Source organism: Saccostrea cucullata, unplaced genomic scaffold (assembly GCF_032062105.1).
Source record: "Saccostrea cucullata isolate Sc308-1 unplaced genomic scaffold, CSIRO_AGI_Scuc_v1 ctg1258, whole genome shotgun sequence".
Taxonomy (NCBI): domain Eukaryota; kingdom Metazoa; phylum Mollusca; class Bivalvia; order Ostreida; family Ostreidae; genus Saccostrea; species Saccostrea cuccullata.
This window is the reverse complement of record NW_026921833.1, coordinates 1-21692: the sequence shown is the minus strand read 5'-3', so window position 1 is coordinate 21692 and position 21692 is coordinate 1. Positions and strand designations below refer to the sequence as shown.

The window sequence follows — 21692 nt, the reverse complement described above, 5'->3', positions numbered from 1 at the left end:
CCGTTTTGAACTTTACATATCCTTTTGTAACTGTATGCTGCCTAAAATTTTAATTAGAATCAGACACATATATTACCTAATTATCATGAAGAATATATTCGACTTTATGATTGATTGATTGTATATTGTTTACCGTCCCTCTCGAGAATCATTCCCTCATATGGAGACGCCACAACCTGCTGGTGTAGAGCTTCAAAGTTTGTCTTATATTTTGCATTCAGGGCCATGAGCAGGGAGGGATCTTTTTCGCGCCAGCACCTATAGCAAACAAGGTACCTCGGTTTATACGGTTACGTCCAAAGGATCAATTTCAACATACCACATCGGGATTCGTATTACATGTAACTGTTTCCATTAAGAAAGAGGATTTTCTATTCGTGTCCTCTTTTTTGAATTCAAAATGAAAAATGAAGACAATGCAATTTCAGCAATCAACATTTTTTTTAATTCATTGTCATGATTGAATACATTGAGAATTGGTAAGAACACCAATTTTTATGTTAAAACAGACAAATTATTAATTGGTTTTCTATATTAAGTGTAAAAAATTGGTGAATGCACCAATTTGAATTATCAATATCTTCAAATAAATATTGATCTTGGTGGTTCCACCAAGAAAACAAGAGTGAATTTACAATACTTAATTCTCTAGTTAATTCTACGAATTAGTGAACTAACCATACAACAACTTGGTGAGTCCACCGAAAATACGAAGACAAATGCCTAAGATTACATAAAATGGATATAGCAAGTGCATTATATCAGTACTGGGGATTTTGGTGGTTCCATCAAAAAATTGAATGTGGTGAAATTCCCGATAACATTTTAAATATGACGTTGGTGAATCCACCAGTTTTAAAATGCTGAAACAACCCATTGAGAGAAACTGAGTTGCGAAACCACATAGAAAACGTCCTTTATACAGAGTCGGTGCACTCACCAAAATGCAAAAATTAAACTAACAACACATTCATAAATTTTTCTCACAAATACTTGGTGGATCCACCAAAAATACAAATTGAAATTCACAAGAATGATTAAATGATACACTGTTAAGATTACCTTGTATTCACTAACAGTGGGCAGTTTGGTGGATCCACCAAAGACATTAAAATCAAATTTAAAGGCAAACATAATTTTCTTGTAAAATAGCTAACCGACACTTTCTTAATACATTTATGAACACAAGAACAAAAACCTGGTGGGTCCACCAGAAAATTCGAAAATCTTTATGTAACTCAAAGATAACAAATCTGTCTCTAAATATAGAAAGTCGTTTGGTGGACTCACCAATCTGTAGAAAAAACAAATTCCTAGGCTTTCTTAATTTTACTAACAAACACTTGGTGGACCCACCAAAAACAAACCGAATACTTGAATGATATATTATCAGCATTTCCTAATTTTTAAAGTGGGGAATTTGGTGGGTCCACCAAAACATTAATCAAAGAAACATTTGTAGATTTCCAATTACAATGACTAAGTTCCTTTCTAAATATATGAAAAAAAGTTGGTGGATTCACCAGAAAATGTCGAAAATATACATCTTACCCTCTCATTACTTTTTTTTATACATTCGCAATTCAATAATAAGGCGAACTATGAACACGTGTTTAATAAAATTATAAAATACAATTTCAAAGATGTGTATACATTTTCAAAACAAATGTCAATCCTCTAATTAAGGCAAAATGTTAAGTAAACATTATATAAGATAACCTGCTATCTACTGCATTGTATAAACTTTAGGATTGACTCCTTGCTTTGCGAACCAAGAGCATACACTCTAACCACTGCGTCCTGCGGGAGACTACTCGACTTAATGAAAATAAAACATATGATGTGAAATGTACGTTTATATGCGATAAATAAAATTTTATGTTCAAATGAACGGGTTGAGTAGTTTCTTTTTTACGGTAAAGGCATACCCCCCCCCCCCCCAAAAAAAAAAAAAATTAGAGAATCTACAGAAATGAGCACAACAATTTGTATCTACCAAATAAATTTGAAAATGTAGATTATGCTATTCATTAACAAGAAATTAGTTGGATTTTTTGAAAATGCAACGTCTGAAAAATATGAGTTTATGGGGGATAAGATTATAGGCTTTTAATTTAACTTTTAATTCAAACCCAATCTACTCCACACCATCACCAAATAATCACCGCCGGGAATCCCTGTAATTCATAATTTATGCATGCATGTAAACAAAACGTGTAAAAAACCAGGTACATTTGGCCGTAATTTTTTATTTGACGAACAAAATAAAGTAATGGTAATGAAGGGATAATATCAAGATAGCATGTCAAGCAGCCCAGATTTTTTTCATGGACTTTAAATTCTACTAGGCCTTGTTCAAGGAAAGGTGCACAGCAGACCAATGTTTAGTTGTTTTAAACTCAGAACTTTGTGTGGAGACATAATTACATGTTGAGTGATAATATACCATACAGGGTTCTGTCAGGAAAACATTTTCACTATTGAAATGGATACAATTAGACAATATATCGCAGGACTACTTGTTGCATTTGTGTTTGGAGCAGCTTACGTTTTCGAGGTGATATTAAGTGATATTTACAAGGAAATAAAGAAACATGATGAAGAGTTATCGATCATTAGACTGAAAAATAAAGAATTAAAAATGAAAGGAGACACGTTAGAAGAATTTTGTAAGATGTACTTTTATAAAGCTACTGAAGCCAAATAATTCTTAACAGAAAAGGCAGCATAGAAAAGCTTAGCAAGCGGGTTGAAGATGTAGAGTCTAGTTTGCATAATGTGGAAAAACGAGAAGAAGAGTATGTCGAAAAAGGTAAATTTGATTCAAACAACTGTAAACAAATATGAAAGTGTGTATGAACAGGATATAGTTTACAGGACACATGTGAATATTTATTGAATATTTGCAGACCTGAAAGGAAGGACGTTTGTAAGTTGTAAGTAGGCATTGACTAAATGTTCTGATTAAATATCTGAAAACTTCCAGGACAAAATATCAAAATCGTGTAAATAGCCTGGATACGTAATATATTTTGGACACTGGTCTATAGTGTTTACTTATATTAAATTCGAACCTAGACAATGCAGTGCTTTTATATTAAAATAAATATGTATATTTTATGCTTTCTAAGGAATATTATAGATACTTGTTTTGCCTAATTTGAAGTGCCAGTGTTTTCGTATAAGTAATGTTAAAAGTCCAATGAATTATTTTATTTCACTGACAATACTGGCATCAAGATGACTGTTCTTTAAACAATTTCTTTGATTTCTCCAAAGAAAATCCAATTAATCTAACAAATGATATAGCTTTATTTTTCATAATTCTTATATTCATAAATTTTTTTATTAGACACAGATGCCCCCCTTGGGCAGCAAATGGCAAAACATTTCTAGAATTCCAGTTTAACGTCATGGTTAAACAATCATAAATGCTGTCTCCCAAAGAAAGAACTTGTGTCGACATATAGTGGGTACATGTATACCTGGGAAATACGAAAGCCCAAACTTTCTACAATTGGGTAAAAGTCAAACGTTCAAGAGTCATCAGAGTTAAAAGTAGCATAGGAAGACTTTTCATAAGAAATTCTAATAAAAAAAAAATTAAAAATCCTGTATGAAAAACACTTTTTTTTATATGTTCATGTACAAAACATTTTTTCGTGTATATAACATAACATAAATAACTAGCGTAATTTTGATGCATTCACTCATCTTCGATAAAGTGCGCACTAATGTTGGCAACGGATATGATGGTGCCACCGGGATCTTCACAGCACCACAAGAAGGAATCTATGTATTTATCTGGGTCATTAGAATGTTTAATGCAGAACACTCAGCTGAATTAATGATTAACAAAGATATTTTGGGTGCTACATTTCTGCGGGCCCAAAATTTAGACGACGGATCAGTTAGCGGCACTGCTATTACACATGTCTCGATAAGAGATGTTGTATTTGTGCGCAACCATGCCACGTGTGCAGGGGATGGCCTCGTCAATAGTAATAACCTTTTCCGGATGGTTACTTCACTAGATTGTAAATGTGATCACAATTCTTTTTTTTCTGAATTATTTTTCTTTTTCATTTTTTAAAATGTCAAATTGTATGAGGGAAAAATAAAGAATTGAGGTTAGATTTAGGTATCTAGCATTTATTTAAGTTTTTATTATTTTAATAAATATCTTAATTAATTTTTAAGCAAAATTGACTCTTGGTTTATATTAATGACAATCAGTGGATCCTTGAAATTAGTCTCACACTCACTCTTACTTTAGAATACGTTTTCTGAGTGAGTATTAGGACAGTCGGACCATAGAAACGGTTCACACTGACCAAGATTGTCGTCATAGACGTATAAGACAATAAGGGGTCTAACCCTAGCGGTCATTCAACAAATACGTAGACAATGTTCCTCATCGTCACTCTATTATACAGTGAACTGTACATTACGTTTACTGACGTTCCTAACTCTATTGACAATGTTTTTTTTTCCACTATAACTATTTTCTTTGCAGACCATCCATCCCCAGATTTAAACTCGCTACCACTCAAAAATTTTATTGTCCATTCTATACAGTTATATTCATGGCTTACTTTTTATACATTTCCTGGTTTTATTTTAATCAAGTACATATGTATTCAGAAACTGATATATTTTAAACAGAGGGAATTTTACATTACATGAAAGCATTTTAAATTATACAGTATGACTTAATTTTTACCGGTATTTTTTTTTTTTCGTTTCAACTCCATTTACAAGAGATATGGCTATAGATACTGTAAAGGGAAACCTAGTAAATTACTTAATTTTGACCTTGCTCCCTGATCCCTTTTTTTGCTGTTCTAAATTTTTGATAATTTTTTTTATAAATATGAAGATATATTCATTTTTTTACTTAAATAATTTATATATGTTTTTAAAATATGAGTACCGAAATTGGATATAGTCTGACATTAAATAAAAACAAAGTTAGGACAAAAGTCTACGAATTTGTTAAATAACCATTGTACAAGTCAATACCTCTTTCAATCAAAGTTTTTATAGAAAAAAAATATGGGTGTGTTTGTATTCTATTGTTCGCATATTTTAAAAGTTTCAAACTTTTGCTTTTTGTGTTAAAGCTAAGTAAGTATGTGCAATATAAAAAAATGAAAAAAAAAAATGACAGAAATATTGTCTTATCTTTATTTTAAATAAGGTTGGGATTTTTATTTTTCAATTGACCTGCATAAATTTAAGTGCAATAATTCATCTTATGTTTTTACTTGCAATTGAAAAAGGGGTAAGTTATTAAATCTTTGTTAAATTGCTAAAAATTCGAGAAAATGTTAAATTAGGGAAATGGCGAACTGGTTTTTTTTTTAAAATATGAAACTCCCTTTCTTAAGGTTATTTCTTTGACAAAAAATATTTCATTGAGTCAAATGGTGAGTGTTGATTTCATATTAATTATCAGAATTTATGCACTGAATTGATGACATAATTTTTCTCGTTATTTCCCGATCATGCCTATTGATCGGGACACACGGAAGGTGTGACTTGTCGGCAGAAGATGCTCACTCCTCCATAACACCTGATACCTCCTCTTATGTTTTCAATGTCTGTAAATGCTTTGTTCCTTACACTTTCCTAAAAAAAAATTTCTCACATAATTTCAAATTTGCGAAAATAATAAAAAGAGAAAGGTATAAAGTATATATTAATGATAGAGTAAAATATGAACAAAAAAAAAACTCGTACCATTATTCATGTCTGTGGGTTCATCGAAACGCGTATCATCCATAAAACTTATAAAGGGTGTTCAGAAGGTTTATTTCCCATTTATTTTCAAAAAGAAAATCAAAGAGAAGCTATTTACATATTGTGACATTTTACGTTTACAGAGTCCATTCTTGCTACTATTATGGTTTTTACTGTCTTTTGTTGAATCAATAAGGGGAGGGCAGGTATTAAAGTAGATGATGTCTGTACAGAAAATTAGGGATGACGCATATTTGTGACATATATTAAGCACACGGGTCAAGGCATCTTTTCAAATACTATGCAAAAATTATCAATTCGGTGAAAATATTCAAAATGACAAAACTATTCTTCTGAAAAGTAATATATCGACTGTATACCTACGCTTTTCAGCTTCTCTGATGTAAGATAAGCCTTGAAGAAATAAAAGTAAATTATCCTTTATTTTTCACACAAAATGACCAGCATCTCTTATTTTCTATCATTCGATTGCTATAAAGATAACACAAATATTTTCCCTTGGAAGAAAAATCCTATAACTCCCTGCTAGAAGTGAATTGCTATAAATTTAAAGCAAACTCTTGTGATTTTGTCAGACTTGTGAATTCATCTCTTCAGTTAAGCAGTACTTTAAAATTTAAAAAAAAAAATATTTTATCATGGAACGAACTTTCTTAACACCCCTTACATGTATTTTAATTTCTATGGATAAAACATGAAACTATGTTTTTTTTTTATTTTATTGCAGATCAGCATCAATTATATAAATAGTTCATATGTACAACCTTTAAAAATCGTTCAAAAACGTTTGAAAACTGTATCATTATACTGCGTGTATTTAAAATGATATGCTAATTTGCACCCATGGTGTGCCATAGATGGGCTTTTAAAGTGTTGTCAAGCATTTGTTATCTGTTGCACCACTAAATTTGGTTGTATAATTATATGTGTTCTACGGTTAAAAAATTATACAGCCTCGAAATGGACACAACAATCAAACAATGTGTTGCTGGGTTAGTTATTGCATTCATATTTGGAGCAGCTTATATTTTCGAAGTTAAAATAAATGAACTTTATAAGAGTTTAAGAGAGATAGAAACGAAAGTAGAAAAAACGAATTTGGCAGGTAAGTAACTGGACATTTCAAAACATCTTTAATATCAAATACAGTGATCCTTGTTCAGTAGAAGGATTACCGAAATGTGCCCTATTTTTGTAAAGAGTCTTTGAAAAACACCATTTTAATTAAAAGTAAATAAAAGATCAAATTTCTTTTGTTTATTACCTGTTACAGTCATTATAAATTTGAATGTATGAATTCTGATTTTTCAGACAGAAGATGGAGAAAATGAAACACCATTTTTTTTGTTTTGCCTTAATGAAATAATTGAGACAATTAGTACACGTATTTTAATTTTAAAATAAAGCAATCCAAACCCTGAATGAAATCAATATGTTGTATTCTTCTGAACTCTTCGGAATTAGAGGCGCGTTTGGTCGTTTGACTTGACCAGCATGGCATTGCGGTTGATACAAAACATGCCAGTATTAATCCAATTTTAAATGTGAAGTGCATTTATCATCCGAACTAGAAAATAGATTAGCACTAAAAGACATATGTAAAAGAGCAAAAACCCTAACTTTATCGCCCATTAATAAAAATACGACAATTCCGAGGTATGTGTATTCGAGGTATGTGTATTGACTTTTTTGTTCCATTACGATAAATAGATTCGTACGATCACCATTAGATGTAAATTAATACCCTTGTCATCTCCTTCTTGATTCAAATAAAGTCCACGACAATTAAATATTTCATATGCTTTTTGTTAGGATTTGTTTATCGACATTCAACGTGTTGTTTACGTGCGTAGCTTATGTTTGTCCCAGAAATCCCACGAGATTTGTACATTCGCCGACTTTTTCACAAAAGAGCGCACTAAGAACTATAACTCTTCAATAATGAAAATAGAACGTATTAAATAATAGAGTTTCCCGAAGCGACAAAAGTAAATGATAATAAAGCTACACTAACTCTTCAAAGACTTGACATCTTCCATTTGTGTTTTCTGATGAAAAGTTCTCATGCGATAAAGCAACGCAAAAAACATACTTTTCATGGATGTGAGAGAACAAAAAATGGCCAAGCATATATCTGTATGTCCGAATAATCTATTGAGGGATTAACTGATAATTTTTTCCAAAAATATATTAATTGATTTGCTTTTCGATAGTTTATGAATGGTTTTCTTCATATGCTGTCAAAAGGGTCATGAACATAATATTATCCATAAACAATCCTTCCTAGTTACTTGTTCATTTTAAATGCCCGGGAAACTTCCACAAATTTAGCATATTCTTATAACTTTTCAAAAAAGACGACACAATACAAAGCGGGTTAAAAGTAGAATAGTTTTCAATATAATATATTTTATTTTTTATTTCGAAATAATACTCGTTTTCTCTTTAATGAGTTCTTTTCTTCTTGCAACGTATAACCGTACAATGTGATCATTCAAGTATAATAAAATCTTTATTTTTGTCTTTATATTATCAAAGAAATACGGTGCGCTTAGATATGATAAATAACCATTTGCTGAAATTTTTAGCTTATTGCGCCCAGTAATTTCATAGCATGACAATGCTTTGTGTACGACTTTTAACAGATAACCCCCGTGAGTGTTGCTGATATTTTTCCTGCGAAAACCTTATCATTAACCATCAATGTAGAGACACAACTAATGGTATAGCTGCTAAAAATTGTAGATTAATAAATTGACATAACATACAATACATCTAGTACAATTAATTTGTAAAGAAGCAAAAAAATGTGTTGAAAAATGACATTACAATGCTTGTAAGCATAGCAAGAGTTTCAATTCAGTAGATTCATTATAAAAAAGGTAAAAAAAAAAATCAAAAGGATTAAGTCTAGCTATCTCAAAAAACGTCAAAAACCAATTTGGTAAATTTGCATGTTTCGAAAAATTCATTTTTGCTTGATGTAACTCGATTATTTATAAGCATTTTTACATATCATTTATTCTAAAATATATCGTGCAATATTAATTTGTTTTTTTAATAGCTGGTTTAAAGAAAACTAACTATGTACATGTGTCCATAGTTTGTATGTACCTTCATTTGACTACGTTTTTAGATATTCACATTTTCAGGACCAGTGTATACCAGATGGGGAAGAACTGATTGTCCTGAGGTCTCTTCCATAGTCTATAAAGGTATGGCGTTCCTCATGATACATTTTTTTAGAAATATTTCTGAATCATAACCCCGGATGTGGGATGCGATCCGAATAGAGGTTTAAAAGTTAACATTGTAATTTTCAAAATCCTCTTCTCAAGAAAAATTAAAACTAATGTTGAAATATTTTTTGGTATCGGTCGGAGACCTAAAAAGGCTAGCCTTTTTTTTTAGAATTCGAATAAATTAAGAAAATCATCTTTTAAAGATCCATTCTGCTTGAAAAGTTGTAGCATCTGTGGATATATTCCTGAGGTATTGTTGATTTTATTTGTTAGAATCATCACCCCTGAGGGATAAATGAGACCACATCAAGTATAACAATGTGGGAAATCTGGTGAAAAACTGCAGGTCTAAATTTTCTTAAATTAGTTAGAAACTGTAAATCTTTATTTTTTTCAACAGGTTATGCTGCTGGATCTTCTCATTCGCATAAAGGTGCTGCTTCAAACGTTATTTGTCTTCCTGAAGATCCACAGTGGGGAAGTCGAACAGCAGCTCACCCTTTAGCGTATGTTTATGGCTCTGAATATGAGAGCAATTTTTTCGGAGAAAATGCACTTGACCAAGACGTCCCTTGTTGTATCTGTCAGATAAAGGCAGGTACTAGCTCTATTATGATTCCGGGGAGGACGTCTTGTTATGACGGATGGACACTGCAGTATAAGGGATACTTAGGAGCGGGATATCACGATTACCCTGCTGCTACTGAGTATATCTGTGTGGATGAAAATGTACAAACAGTCCCGGGTGGTTTTCAAAATCATAACGGAATGCTTATCTACCCCGTAGTTTCCAAATGCGGGTCTTTGAGGTGTTCTCCATATATTGCTGATAAACCACTTACATGTGTTGTGTGTTCAAAATAATTATACAAGTTTTCATTATTTTTAATCTTCGACTGATGTCTTCAACTGTAAAGTATTACTTAATTACGTTAGTGGCATTTTCTTCTTTAGAATTTTAAAAATGTTTGTATTCTTGAACTTCATATACAAAAAGAGATTTCAACTAATATTGTTAAAGATGCAATAACAAATATGTAGTATGCTTCAGAACTAGAGACTGATAATTTAAACAAAGCATACATGTATCTTAAGTAAATTCTTTTTCAAAAAATAATTAAATAAAACTTAAATTAAGAGGGAGGACTAATCAATTGAATTTTTTTTGCAATTCATTGGAGAATTTTCATGCATATAGAGAGGTCATCGTCTGCCAGTGATATGATATTTATGGTACTGATGACAACGCCTGCTGTGACGCAGGGCCTCGGTTTTTAAGATCTTAGCCGAAGGGCCAACACCTATCACTTCAAATCGGCGGGCCTTTGGCAAAGGAATATTTGCTATCTATTTTTAACAACTTTGATCAGTTAGGGATTGGACTCGAACTCACAAGCTTCCGAGGACAGAGCGAGCACTCTAACGGATAAACAATTACATCAAAGGACAAATAACATAATAAATAACAGGATCAATGAATAAATCATTTTACGTACAAACTAGTTCTCGTGATAAGACATAGAACAAGAATTTGCATCGAAATTTATTATCATTCCCACCTTAATTACATGAAGAATCTACATAAATCTTGTGTAGTTGAAAATAGAATTTATTTTTCTTTTGTCAACTTCCCTTACTTATGCAGCAATATACCTTCATCACCTGCATACGGAGTACATGTATATATATCTCAATTGATTCGATACGCAAGAGCATGCTCTACGTACGAACAATTTCTTAAACGAGGTAAATTATTGACAAACAAGTTGATGAGAAAAGAGTATCAGCAGTCTCGTTTAAAGTCATCATTTCGTAAGTTCTATGGGCGATACAATGACCTTGTCAGAAAATACAATTTATCATTGAGTCAAATGCTGACTGACGTTTTTCATACCACTTGTTAGTTCATTATTTATACACTGAATTGACGACGGATTTTTCCGTTATTTCCTGATCATGACAACGAGCACACGGCGGGTGTGACCGGTAGGCAGGGAATGCTCACTCCTCCATGGCACCTGATCCCACCTCTGTTGTTTCAGAGGTCCGTGTTTGCTCTGCTCTGATTTTGTATATTGTTTAATGGACTTGAGATTGAATACTGTTCGTTATCTCCTTATCCTTCATATCAAAGGTGGACATGATTTATTTTTATATTTTAAAATTAAAAAAGATAATCAGTGTGTACTTGACTCTCTAAAATACTTTTATATTCAATGTGTTCGTCAAAGATTTATTGCATTTGTCTTAGTGCGGAAAGGTGAATATTTATGACAAAAGGTTATGGAAAGTATAGAGAATTACATATTTCTCTTTATTTTAACAGGAAGGTATTTTTTCTTCGTTAGAATATGAAGATAGTTCATGTCTTTAAAAAAATTAAAATAAAATTTTACTATTATAAAAGTCCTTTGAAAAAAAATGCATTGTTCCTCCCCTTCCTTTTGATTTACAAAGTCTAATCATGAATAATTTGGTAAAGTATTAGAAATGATCGTAAGTAAAAGCCACAAACCTTCACCAATGAAACAAGATTTCCAAGAGAGATTCCACTTTAACTAAAATTTCAAACATTTAATCTTAACCGTTGAACAGTTTGTGCCAAAAATTTCATACTTCAAAAGTATATTCATTTTGACATTTCACTGAGTATATTATATTTTTTCTTCTCCACTTGACCTTAGAGTTTGACCCTCTTTAAAAATTAACCTATACCACAATTTTTGAACAATTATTACTTGGTCTTTTAGATTTCACTGATGCATTCATTATTACGACATTCCTTTGGATACCAACAATTTGACATTTGCACTTGGCCTTGGGAAGTTTGACTTGCATTTAGAAAATTTTCAATGCTCGTCATTGGGGCATCAGTGTTGCCAAACTGCATATCCTTCTCATTTATAATCATCGCATCAAACACACAATCAGTGAATACATTAAAAAAGTTAGAAATACAACGAATACATTATATGTATTTTCAAAGAGAAAATAGTTAATGCATGTATTTCCTATGCATCAAAGTAAATCCATGTATTTCGAAAAGTTCATGAAATCCTTGACTACACATTTTGTTTTAACGTAATACCATACCTATTTTATCTGTCAGGGCCATTATCAACTGAATTCATGGCTGCTCTTGTAAACGTTGTTGGGGTTACCTTTTTATATCTTGCACCTAACTAAACAATCGACAGTGGTACAATGTATACAGTTTCGTTAGAAAATAGATCGTGACATTTAAACGTTTGGTTACATGTTATGCATCGTATTAGATCTTGATTTCTAGCTCTTATATTGGGAAGTTTACAAATTACAGCTTAAGGATGAAATAATTAGAAAGGTAAATGTACTCTCCGATTGGTTGATGAATTTCGCAATGGTGGGAACCATTAAACATTTTCTGACGGGACTGATTGTGGCCTTTCTCGGTGGTGCTGCTTACATTTTCGAATTAAGACTTGGTCATGTTTACTGGGATGTTACGGAATCAAGACAGGAAATTTCATTTTTAAAACAGAAAATCAAAGATTTGAAATCGAATTTTCAAGGAAGAAATCCCTAATATAAACAAAATAATTGAAAACGAGAGAAAAGAAAGACAACTGCAGATAAACAACATTCGAAATACAGGTATATTTTCTCTATTAACAAAGTGTTTTTTTTTTTCATTACGAATTCCTTTTAGATATGGCGACCTTACCTTTATGTGTATTTGCTATAGAAATTGATTTTTCCTTCCCACTACCCTTTGTAAAAATAGTATCACCATTTTTTGCTGGCAAGGGCTACTTTTTAAAAAATTCTCTCTAGGTTGGATATCGGAAGGGGTAGGGTAACATATCTTTGTTTTGCACAAGTGAGTTAACTGACTATAAAGCTGTTGTGAGTAAGAATCCACACGTACATAGTGACTTATTGATGGCTTCAGGAATATATGTGCACTAAACTTAGAACAGGAAGATGTATACATGATATCCATTTCACAAATTTCATTCAAAAGCCAATGGTACAGATACAGTTTAATAATATTCTTTAAAAGATGACTAACGTTTTTAACGTAAAAAGTGTTCATAAAAGGCACATACCATTTTCAAAATAAACTTCTAAGTATCAACTTGAAGCTGAATACAATGTACCTTCCAAATGCAGGAGTGTATTCGTTAAATTCTTACGTCGACACGATATATCCCGGTGAGCTTTTATTATAATATTAAAGATACCACAAAGTCTGACACATATTATTCATATTTGGATCTTTCACAAGAAAAGGAAACGATAACGTAAAAACTTTAACTTTTCAACTTCCCTTACTTATGCGGATATATACACGTACCTTCTTAACCTGCATACGGCGTTTATATTTCTCTGTTGATTCAATACGAACGACCATGTTCTGTGTATAAACATTTTCTAAAACAAGGTAAGTAATTAAAAGCCAAGTTGATGAAGCAAGAATATCAGCAGTCTCGGTTTTAGTCGTCATTTCGTAACAATGACCTTGTCAGCAAATGCAATTTATCACTATATAAAATGCTGTTTTCTACAGATTTCCCCCATTATTTCCCGATCATGACAAGGAGCGCACGGCGGGTGTGACCAGTCGGCAGGTGATGTTTACTCCTACGTGGTACCTGATCCCACCTCTGATGTTTATTATGTGCAACTTTGCTCTGCTCTAGTTTTCTGATGTTTAATGGATTCTAATCTCGAATACTGTTCGTTATTTCCAAAAATTCTATCGAAAGGATTATAAGCATATGACTCACTTCGGATGCTTAGCTTTATTAGTTTCATTTTATTTTCATTTGCTTTTCTTTTAAAATATTTTGATTTTTCATGCTTGACAGTTTAAATATTTTACGATTTTTTTTATTTTAATTTGTTTCTCAGTTACCGTCACGGTCAATTATTGGTTTTGTAATCAAATGAAATTTATTTCCCTACAAAATAATGAACTTCACTAAATTTACTAGTTCATGTGTATAATCCTAGCGCAAAAATATTTAATCAACTTTTAATTATGAAATTAAAGAACCGTAAAAAAAACTTTAAAAAGCAGCTCCAATGCCAAAACGCTTACATAAGAAAGTTTGACGATGATGTTCTTTACCATTCCCCTTGTGATTTTTTTTTATCTACCTGAAAAATGTAGAATTTAATTGTTGCCATTTTTCCCCCATCGTTTACTTCTCCACGTGTCAAAGTGCTAATAAAAGCGCCATGCGACGTATCATAATACAGAAAGTTACTCCAACTGAGACAGCGATTGGCAATTTGCACTTACGTACATTGTTTCAGAAACATGTAAAAGTTAATGTGAAGCAAACCAGTTCAGTTCAAATGAAGTTCAACAAGCAAATTCAAAGAATCGTGATCCTTTCTCTTTGTGCGTCCTTGTGGATGAGATGTCATTATTATTGAACACCATTTCATATGTGATTCAAAGGTAATCAAAACAGTGGGCTGTTTTTAAAAGTTAGGTAAACAATGAATGTCATGGTCTTGGGATCAGAAATCAAAGCATGCTCTGGTACATATATACATGTATTGTCATAGTAATGCACATATAAAATATAAAAACCCGACATTTTCAAACATTATTAGAAAGCTAGTGTAGTTTAAAAAAGCGGGTTCAGGGTCACGGAGTCAAATCCATAGTGTATTTAGAAAGGACTTGTCACGAAATGAAAAAGCCCTATTTCTTCCCATTCAAAATTGATAACCATGGTTAAGGTTTTAAAAAGAAAGTCAACTTAAAGGTTAAGGGTTAACGTTACGAGGTCAAAAATCATTTTTTAAAGGTCTTGTCAAAGGTAATACTTATATTTAAAATGAAAGCCCTATCTCTTCTCGTTTAAAAGTTATGGCCAATTGACAGATATGCATAATTTTTTTAACGAAGGTCAAACTTCACGATAAAGATCACAGGATAAAAACTTGTGGTGTATGTAGATAGATCTTGTCGCAGAAAATACACATGTGTTATATGAAAGTCCTATCTCTTCTAGTCATAAGATATGACCAATGCTACATGTATAGTTTTATTGACAGACAGATAGACTGACAGACTTCCTCACTGACATCTAGACAGACATATATTTTTATGTCTCCTCCCTTTCGTGAAAGTTGGGATCTAAAAGAGAGCATGAGGAATAGATTTGAAAGAAAGAAATTTGTAAAATGAAAGAACTATTTTTTTCTTGGTATAGACCTTGAATCCTATGCTTGTTTGTACTGCTTTTTATGTAATCTTTTGTTAAACCGGTTATCCTGTGGAGAACACATTGAAATTCCCCTTAGGCAAAGGTGTACTGGAAACAACTCCCAATATACTCATCATCAGCGCGTTGACTCTCCATTGTTCCCAGCCAAAGCACAATCTCCAATCATAGATCGTGTTTGTTTAGCACATTCTTCTCTTCCTTTTTCAAAAGATATTTTATTTTCTACTTTCAGTAAGAACATACAAATCCAGAAAATAAGGTACCTTCTATATTATGATTTGTTATCATAACCTTGTTCTCACTAGCAATTAAAATTCAGTCTTATAAAACAAATTATGAAAAGAGAAGTATATGAACGTCGAGATTCAACGTTTAATAGATCCAAATATATGCATTAAACAGTAAGAAAATAAATGAACGTAAATCGTTTCCACTCAACAATTATAGCTAAGATTCTTATATCTTAGTGCGCTTTAAGTTACTTTCATTCGTTTTAGACTGTATTAAGTTCATCTTGTCTCATAGTCTTAAGTATCCCTTATTTTATTATTCCCATCGAAACTACGACCTTCAGAACACAGATCTAGCGCTATAAAAAATAAGACAGTGATTAAAAATCTCTTAGATTTGAATTTCGTACACAAATAATGTATTTTTTTCAGGATCTGTATTCACCAGATGGGGAAGAAGCGACTGTATGAAGACATCAACTCTTGTTTATAAAGGTTTTTTAAAGCGTCTACATTTTCTATCTAACTTTTTTCTGTGACAAAAACTGTGAAAATAAATGTTCTTTTTTGTAATAGAAACAAAATTCCTTTCTTTAAGTATAATTACAGGATATGCTGGAAGATCACATTACTCGCACAAAGGTGCAGCCTCGACCTTCCTCTGCCTACCAGAAAATCCCCAATGGGGTGATCGGAAAGAACCAAAGATCTTGCATTTGTTTATGGAACTGAATATGAAAGTAATCTTTTTGGAGGGAATGCTCATCAACAAGACGTCCCTTGCAGTGTATGTCAAGTTGAAAAAGGATCCTTTTCTATCATGATCCCTGCCAGTACAACGTGTTATACAGGATGGACAATGCAGTATAAAGGATATCTTGGAGCTGGACACCATAACCACAATGCTGCAACGGAGTATATCTGCGTTGACGAAAGCATACAATTATTACCAGGGGGAATCGAAAATAAAGATGGAAAGCCATATATCCTGTAGTTTCAAAATGTGGGTCCTTACGATGCCACCCTTATATAGATAATAAACCTCTTACTTGCATCGTGTGTTCCAAATAATTCTTTAAAGTATATCTCTGTGTATATACGAGGGACATTTCAAAAGTTCTGGCATCTGTTTAATAAAAAATTAATCGTTTTACGAAAATTATCGAGTTTCATACCATTAGAAAGATCAGAAAAATATACACATATTGTGACATCATTTTATAATTTTCATGACGTAATAACTCCGAAAATGACGTCAGAATATAGAACGTTTAGCATACTGACCATAAAAATGACGTAACAAAATACACAATTTGATCAAATTAAAATTTTCAAGACAACTTTTGCTCATTACTCGGACGCAAGCTAAAGGACGCAAATGCCAGTTGGTGAAATGTTTACATACACTACAATCTATCATAATTATGCTGTTCTGTTTCGGAGATCTTCTTGTTCTGAAATGGGTTGACCGAGTGTCAAACTTAGCATGTTTTTATCGAATCTCGTTCAAACTATTGCGTAAAAGAGACCTTATTGTGAGAAAAAGACAAATTTGACAATCAAAGAAAAATAGACGATTGTGTTACAAAATTTGATGGCATAAATTCGTCAGGTGTTTTAACCAGATTTGTCGGATTGATGAAGGCTCAAGAGAAGTTAAGTTCAGTATGCCCCATATTTTTTCGTAAAATCCAAAATGGCGGCAGCGCAGTTGTAACCCCACCTTGCCTCCACATATTTGCAAATTTTAATGCATGGAAAAGAAATAAGATTTTACATGTCTGTGTAATCTATATTCATTTTTTGGATTCAAAAGCAGTTGTGAGTTTTGGGGTGTCGGAGTTGAATTAATATGAAAAAATACGCACAGAATCAAGTCTCGGACAAGATTTAGTGAATTTTATTCGTAAACGGTAAGAGTCCTGTTACTCAAAATATATTTGATGAAAACTGCATTAATATACTTAAGTTTAATACAGGACATGTTTAATTTCAAACAATAGAGAGTTATATAAAAGACCGAAAATCCAGTCATATCATGTTAAATAAAAATCTTAAATGAATGTCGATGATAAAATAACCTGACATAAACCGTGCTTGTAAACAAACCAAACAATGACTAATAGAATTGCTGATAAACAGTATCATAGTCCTACTCTATCTCTTTGCAAATTTATTATTTTTTTTTTTGCAATATTTTTTCAAATAAGCATTTGGCAGCACTTTTACGATTGTCTCATGTGAATAAAAACGCAACGTTTCAGTATGCTAAACATTCTGTATTCTGACGTCATTTTCAGAGTCATTACGTCATAAAAATTATAAAGTGACGTCACAATATGTGTATATTTAAGAAATAAATAACAAGTTTATAAACTTCAATGGGAATTAAAGTGGGTCGGTCACGTGATCAAATCCTGTTCGTACCGACCCACTTCAATTCTCAATGAAGTTTATAAACTTGTTATTTATTACTTATATATACATTTGAGACAGACACTTGAATATTTTCTAATATAAATTATTGCACTAACCGTCCGTCGTAGATTTTTAAAAATGACGCAAGGTGTAAATCGGCTTGAATGGCGGTTAAGCTTCGAATTCAGCAGGCTAAGGATTTTATTTCTAAGGGAATATTTTGTGAAAGGCTACCTGTGATCAGCAATAGTGAACATGCAAATTTTTGTCTGGGAATATTTCTATTCGTGAAAATTGATGATTAATGCTGAAAAGACACAAGAAACACGTCCGAATATCGATGATAAAAAGCTGGAGGAATTTCGGTCGCCAGAAAAGGATGGATGGAAACAATTGACAGTGCCAGTTAATTTGCAATCAAGCATTTAAAACATATATCAATAACTAAAGGCATATTTATGATGTAAACAAAACACGGGGACACTAGCGAAAACTCAACATTGAACTACGACAGCGCCGAGGTGTTTGTCAGCTGCTCATGGCGTGATGCAATGCTTTGATATTATCCAACAGATTTACACATTTATCGTGAGTAGATTTGATGAAAAAATTAGGTATAGTTTATCATGAAGATTTAACTAAAATTCTACCAAAAATAAGGATAAACGTTAGAGACTGTACAACTGAAAAAAGTGACATAAAAGTTGTAAACAAAAGCTAGGCCCTAGTTTCCATCGATATATTCTCCATGTATACACAGGTTAAATCGATAGCCAAAAAACTGTATAAAATACTCGTTAACGTTGTAAATAAAATAGTTATTATTTTACTTGCATATTTTGTTCATTTTTATACATGAAATGCTAGTACAGCAAGTCATTTTATATTTATGCACCGGTAGATATTATTGCGCCGTGTGATTAGGTCACGTATTGACCTCTGACCTCAGACTAACTTCATGCAGAATTGAAGATATTTGTTATTCGTATATTTTATATAATAGAGAGATACTACAAATGTATATATTTTTCTGATATTAAGATATTTAACTCAATAATTTCCGTAAAACGGTTCATTTTTTATTAAACAGTTGCCAGAACTTTTGAAATGTCCCTCGTATTTATGTATAAAAATGTGTCAAAAAAACATTCCATTTCATCCCACACTGCCACTATATACGTTCAAATAGTTCTTTGCTATTTGTCTATTGTTAAATATAAAAAGTAGCCACCAATTATTCCCTGGATATATTCCCCTTCCCTCGTTTTTCCTATCAAATCTGCTTTGTAGTGTTCTGACGTATCCTATGTGTTGACTTGTATATAGCATGTAAAGCAGATCGACATATGTCCATGACTATTTATTGATAAACAAATAATCACCGAAATGTCCGCATTTTAAATATAAAGGCAATGTTATATACAGAATATTTTGAAACAACACCTAGAAGAGAAAAGTGGATTCTTGTAGGGGGGGGGGGGGGGGCATGTATCAGGTTGACCTACATGTAAGTCTATATGTGTAAGGCAAATTGTCAGATGTTTGTATATTAAAACAGCATTGTTGTGTATTATTTTATATTTTTGAATTATCTTGTACAGTAATATCCAAAATTATTATAATTGTTTACTATAAACGAGTGGAACTGTTGGACTGAGGAACACTTGACCTGGGTTTTCATCCCCAAGTTTAGACTTAATGAGAGTCATTGTATTATATTTTACATGTACTCTTTCTTATCTTGTATAATTTGATGGGCTGTATTTCCCAAAGTTATATTCAGAATAAACTATTACACTGTTGCTTATGCAATGAGTACTCTTACAATGCTTGTTTAGATATGTGTTTTTTTTACCTGAAAACTGATACAGTTAGTACTAATGCAGTAAGTAAACGAGAGAAGACTAGTCCCTTTCAAATCACATAGTTTACAGACCTAAAACATTTCAAAAAATCTCAGAATAGGATTATCTAGTTGATATGGTAATAAGCTGATTTGAGTCATTTAAATGTTTTTTTTAATTTGTTTATAATCGTTTTAAAAAGGGAAAGTCACATCTTTCAATTGAGGTAAAATTAATATCTTTAAATTGCCGAACATTTTTTTCTAAATTGACATAATTCTTTTTTTAAAAGGAACTCGTTTATTTGTCAACCTTATCATTTATAATTCGATAAACCATTCTGATTGTACACACCAATTCTCTTATTTTGATTTAAAAAAAATACTTCGTTTCTAATTTACAATATATTTGTGGTTTTGGGAAACAAGCACTTCCAACAAGCTGTTGGAATTCCTTTGGGTTCTAATCGCACCCTGTAACATGTATAAACAGACCCAATTTTGTGTTCATTTGAAGCAGATCTTTAAGAAGAAATACTGTTTTGGGCACTTGAACTGGACATTTAGATAAATCGACGAATTATTTTCAATAACAATCCTTCTTTACATTCACAAACCCCACATATCCCAGTCAGCTTTAAATAATAATAAAAGAAATGCCAAAGAATCTGACAAATTTGTCTTATATTTCGATATTTTACTCGACAAGACATTAATAGTAACATAAGAACAAAGGTTTATGTAACCTAATGACATTAATTTTTCATTTGTCAACTTCCATTACTAATACAGATATCACAAGATCTGAGATAGGACAAGATAATGAAAATCATGTTAATGAAATAAGAATATCTTATGTTTATTTTAGAATATAATCATGTCGTAAGTTTTATAGTTGATAATATGAAATTGCCAGAAAATACAAACATAAAATTAAGTCGAATGCTGACTGACCGACACGGGCAGAGTGACCAGTCGACTGGAAATTCTCATACTGGATCTAACTCCATCTTAGTAGGAAATCACAAGATCCGGCAAAAGAAATTTTTAGAGTTATCAGATATCAAGGGCACACATGAAACAACGAAATCAAAAAAAGCAAAGCAAGAAAATTTTATATATTTTTAGATTTAATTCAATGGATGAGTAATATTAGATCTGCGTGTTGAGAATTTGCTCATTAACTCATGAAGTATATGAAATATTTATGACAATTCTACTGTGAACAAACACGGCTTGAAAGCTTAGAATACATTTTAAGTTGGATAAAAAAAATCTGTCACTATGAAGTAATCCAAAAACTTAACTTACGTTACAAATTTGATATGAATATGGAAAATTTTCAGTTTTTAGAGCCTGAAATTAAAATCTTATCGAATGGAAAACAGTCTTAATTATTTTTTTTTGTGTGTTTATAAAATCGTCCATGTAGTTTCTGGATTTCGAGGAAAGATATTTTACGCCGTCCTTTATGTCCTTTTAAAGTCTGCATAGCTCAGTATTCTCTACTCATGAAACCCGTGATATTTTAAAACAATATGTAATCCATAGAATAAAAACTTGTGTTTGGTGAATCTATACCTATGGAAATAAAATATCATCGATGAAAATTGGACGGCTAAGAAAAGTTATATTTACCAACATATAGTATATTCTGGTAATTGTTATAATTGAACTTGATGAGAACTTGCTGGAGTGATTTATTACTCCAGCAATGATTTCATTGTATCATGCATTATTTGTTTTCTTTACCGAGATAAAAATGCAAAAATTGTTCACGGTAAATATGTGAGGAATACCTTATTTTTCAAACGTTTTCATCTTACTTCTAATTCTTTTTATTAAAAACTGTTTTAGAGGGAAATAAAAGGAAAAAATATCTTTTTCATCTTTTTAGATATTTTTTGGAGTGTGTAAAAATGATTATTTCTGATTTGACAGAAAAAAAAATCGTGTACATGATGTATAT

General features: G+C 31.8%; 1 protein-coding gene across 1 annotated transcript; it reads left to right on the top strand.

The window, feature by feature from the left end:
- Positions 1–6650: 6650 nt before the first annotated feature.
- Positions 6651–10304, top strand: LOC134260790 (short-chain collagen C4-like). Its single transcript, XM_062743335.1, has 3 exons — positions 6651–6868; positions 8916–8978; positions 9406–10304. The coding sequence occupies exons 1-3, from the start codon at positions 6688–6690 to the stop codon at positions 9867–9869; spliced, it is 708 nt and encodes a 235-aa protein (XP_062599319.1). The 5' UTR covers positions 6651–6687; the 3' UTR covers positions 9870–10304.
- Positions 10305–21692: the final 11388 nt, after the last annotated feature.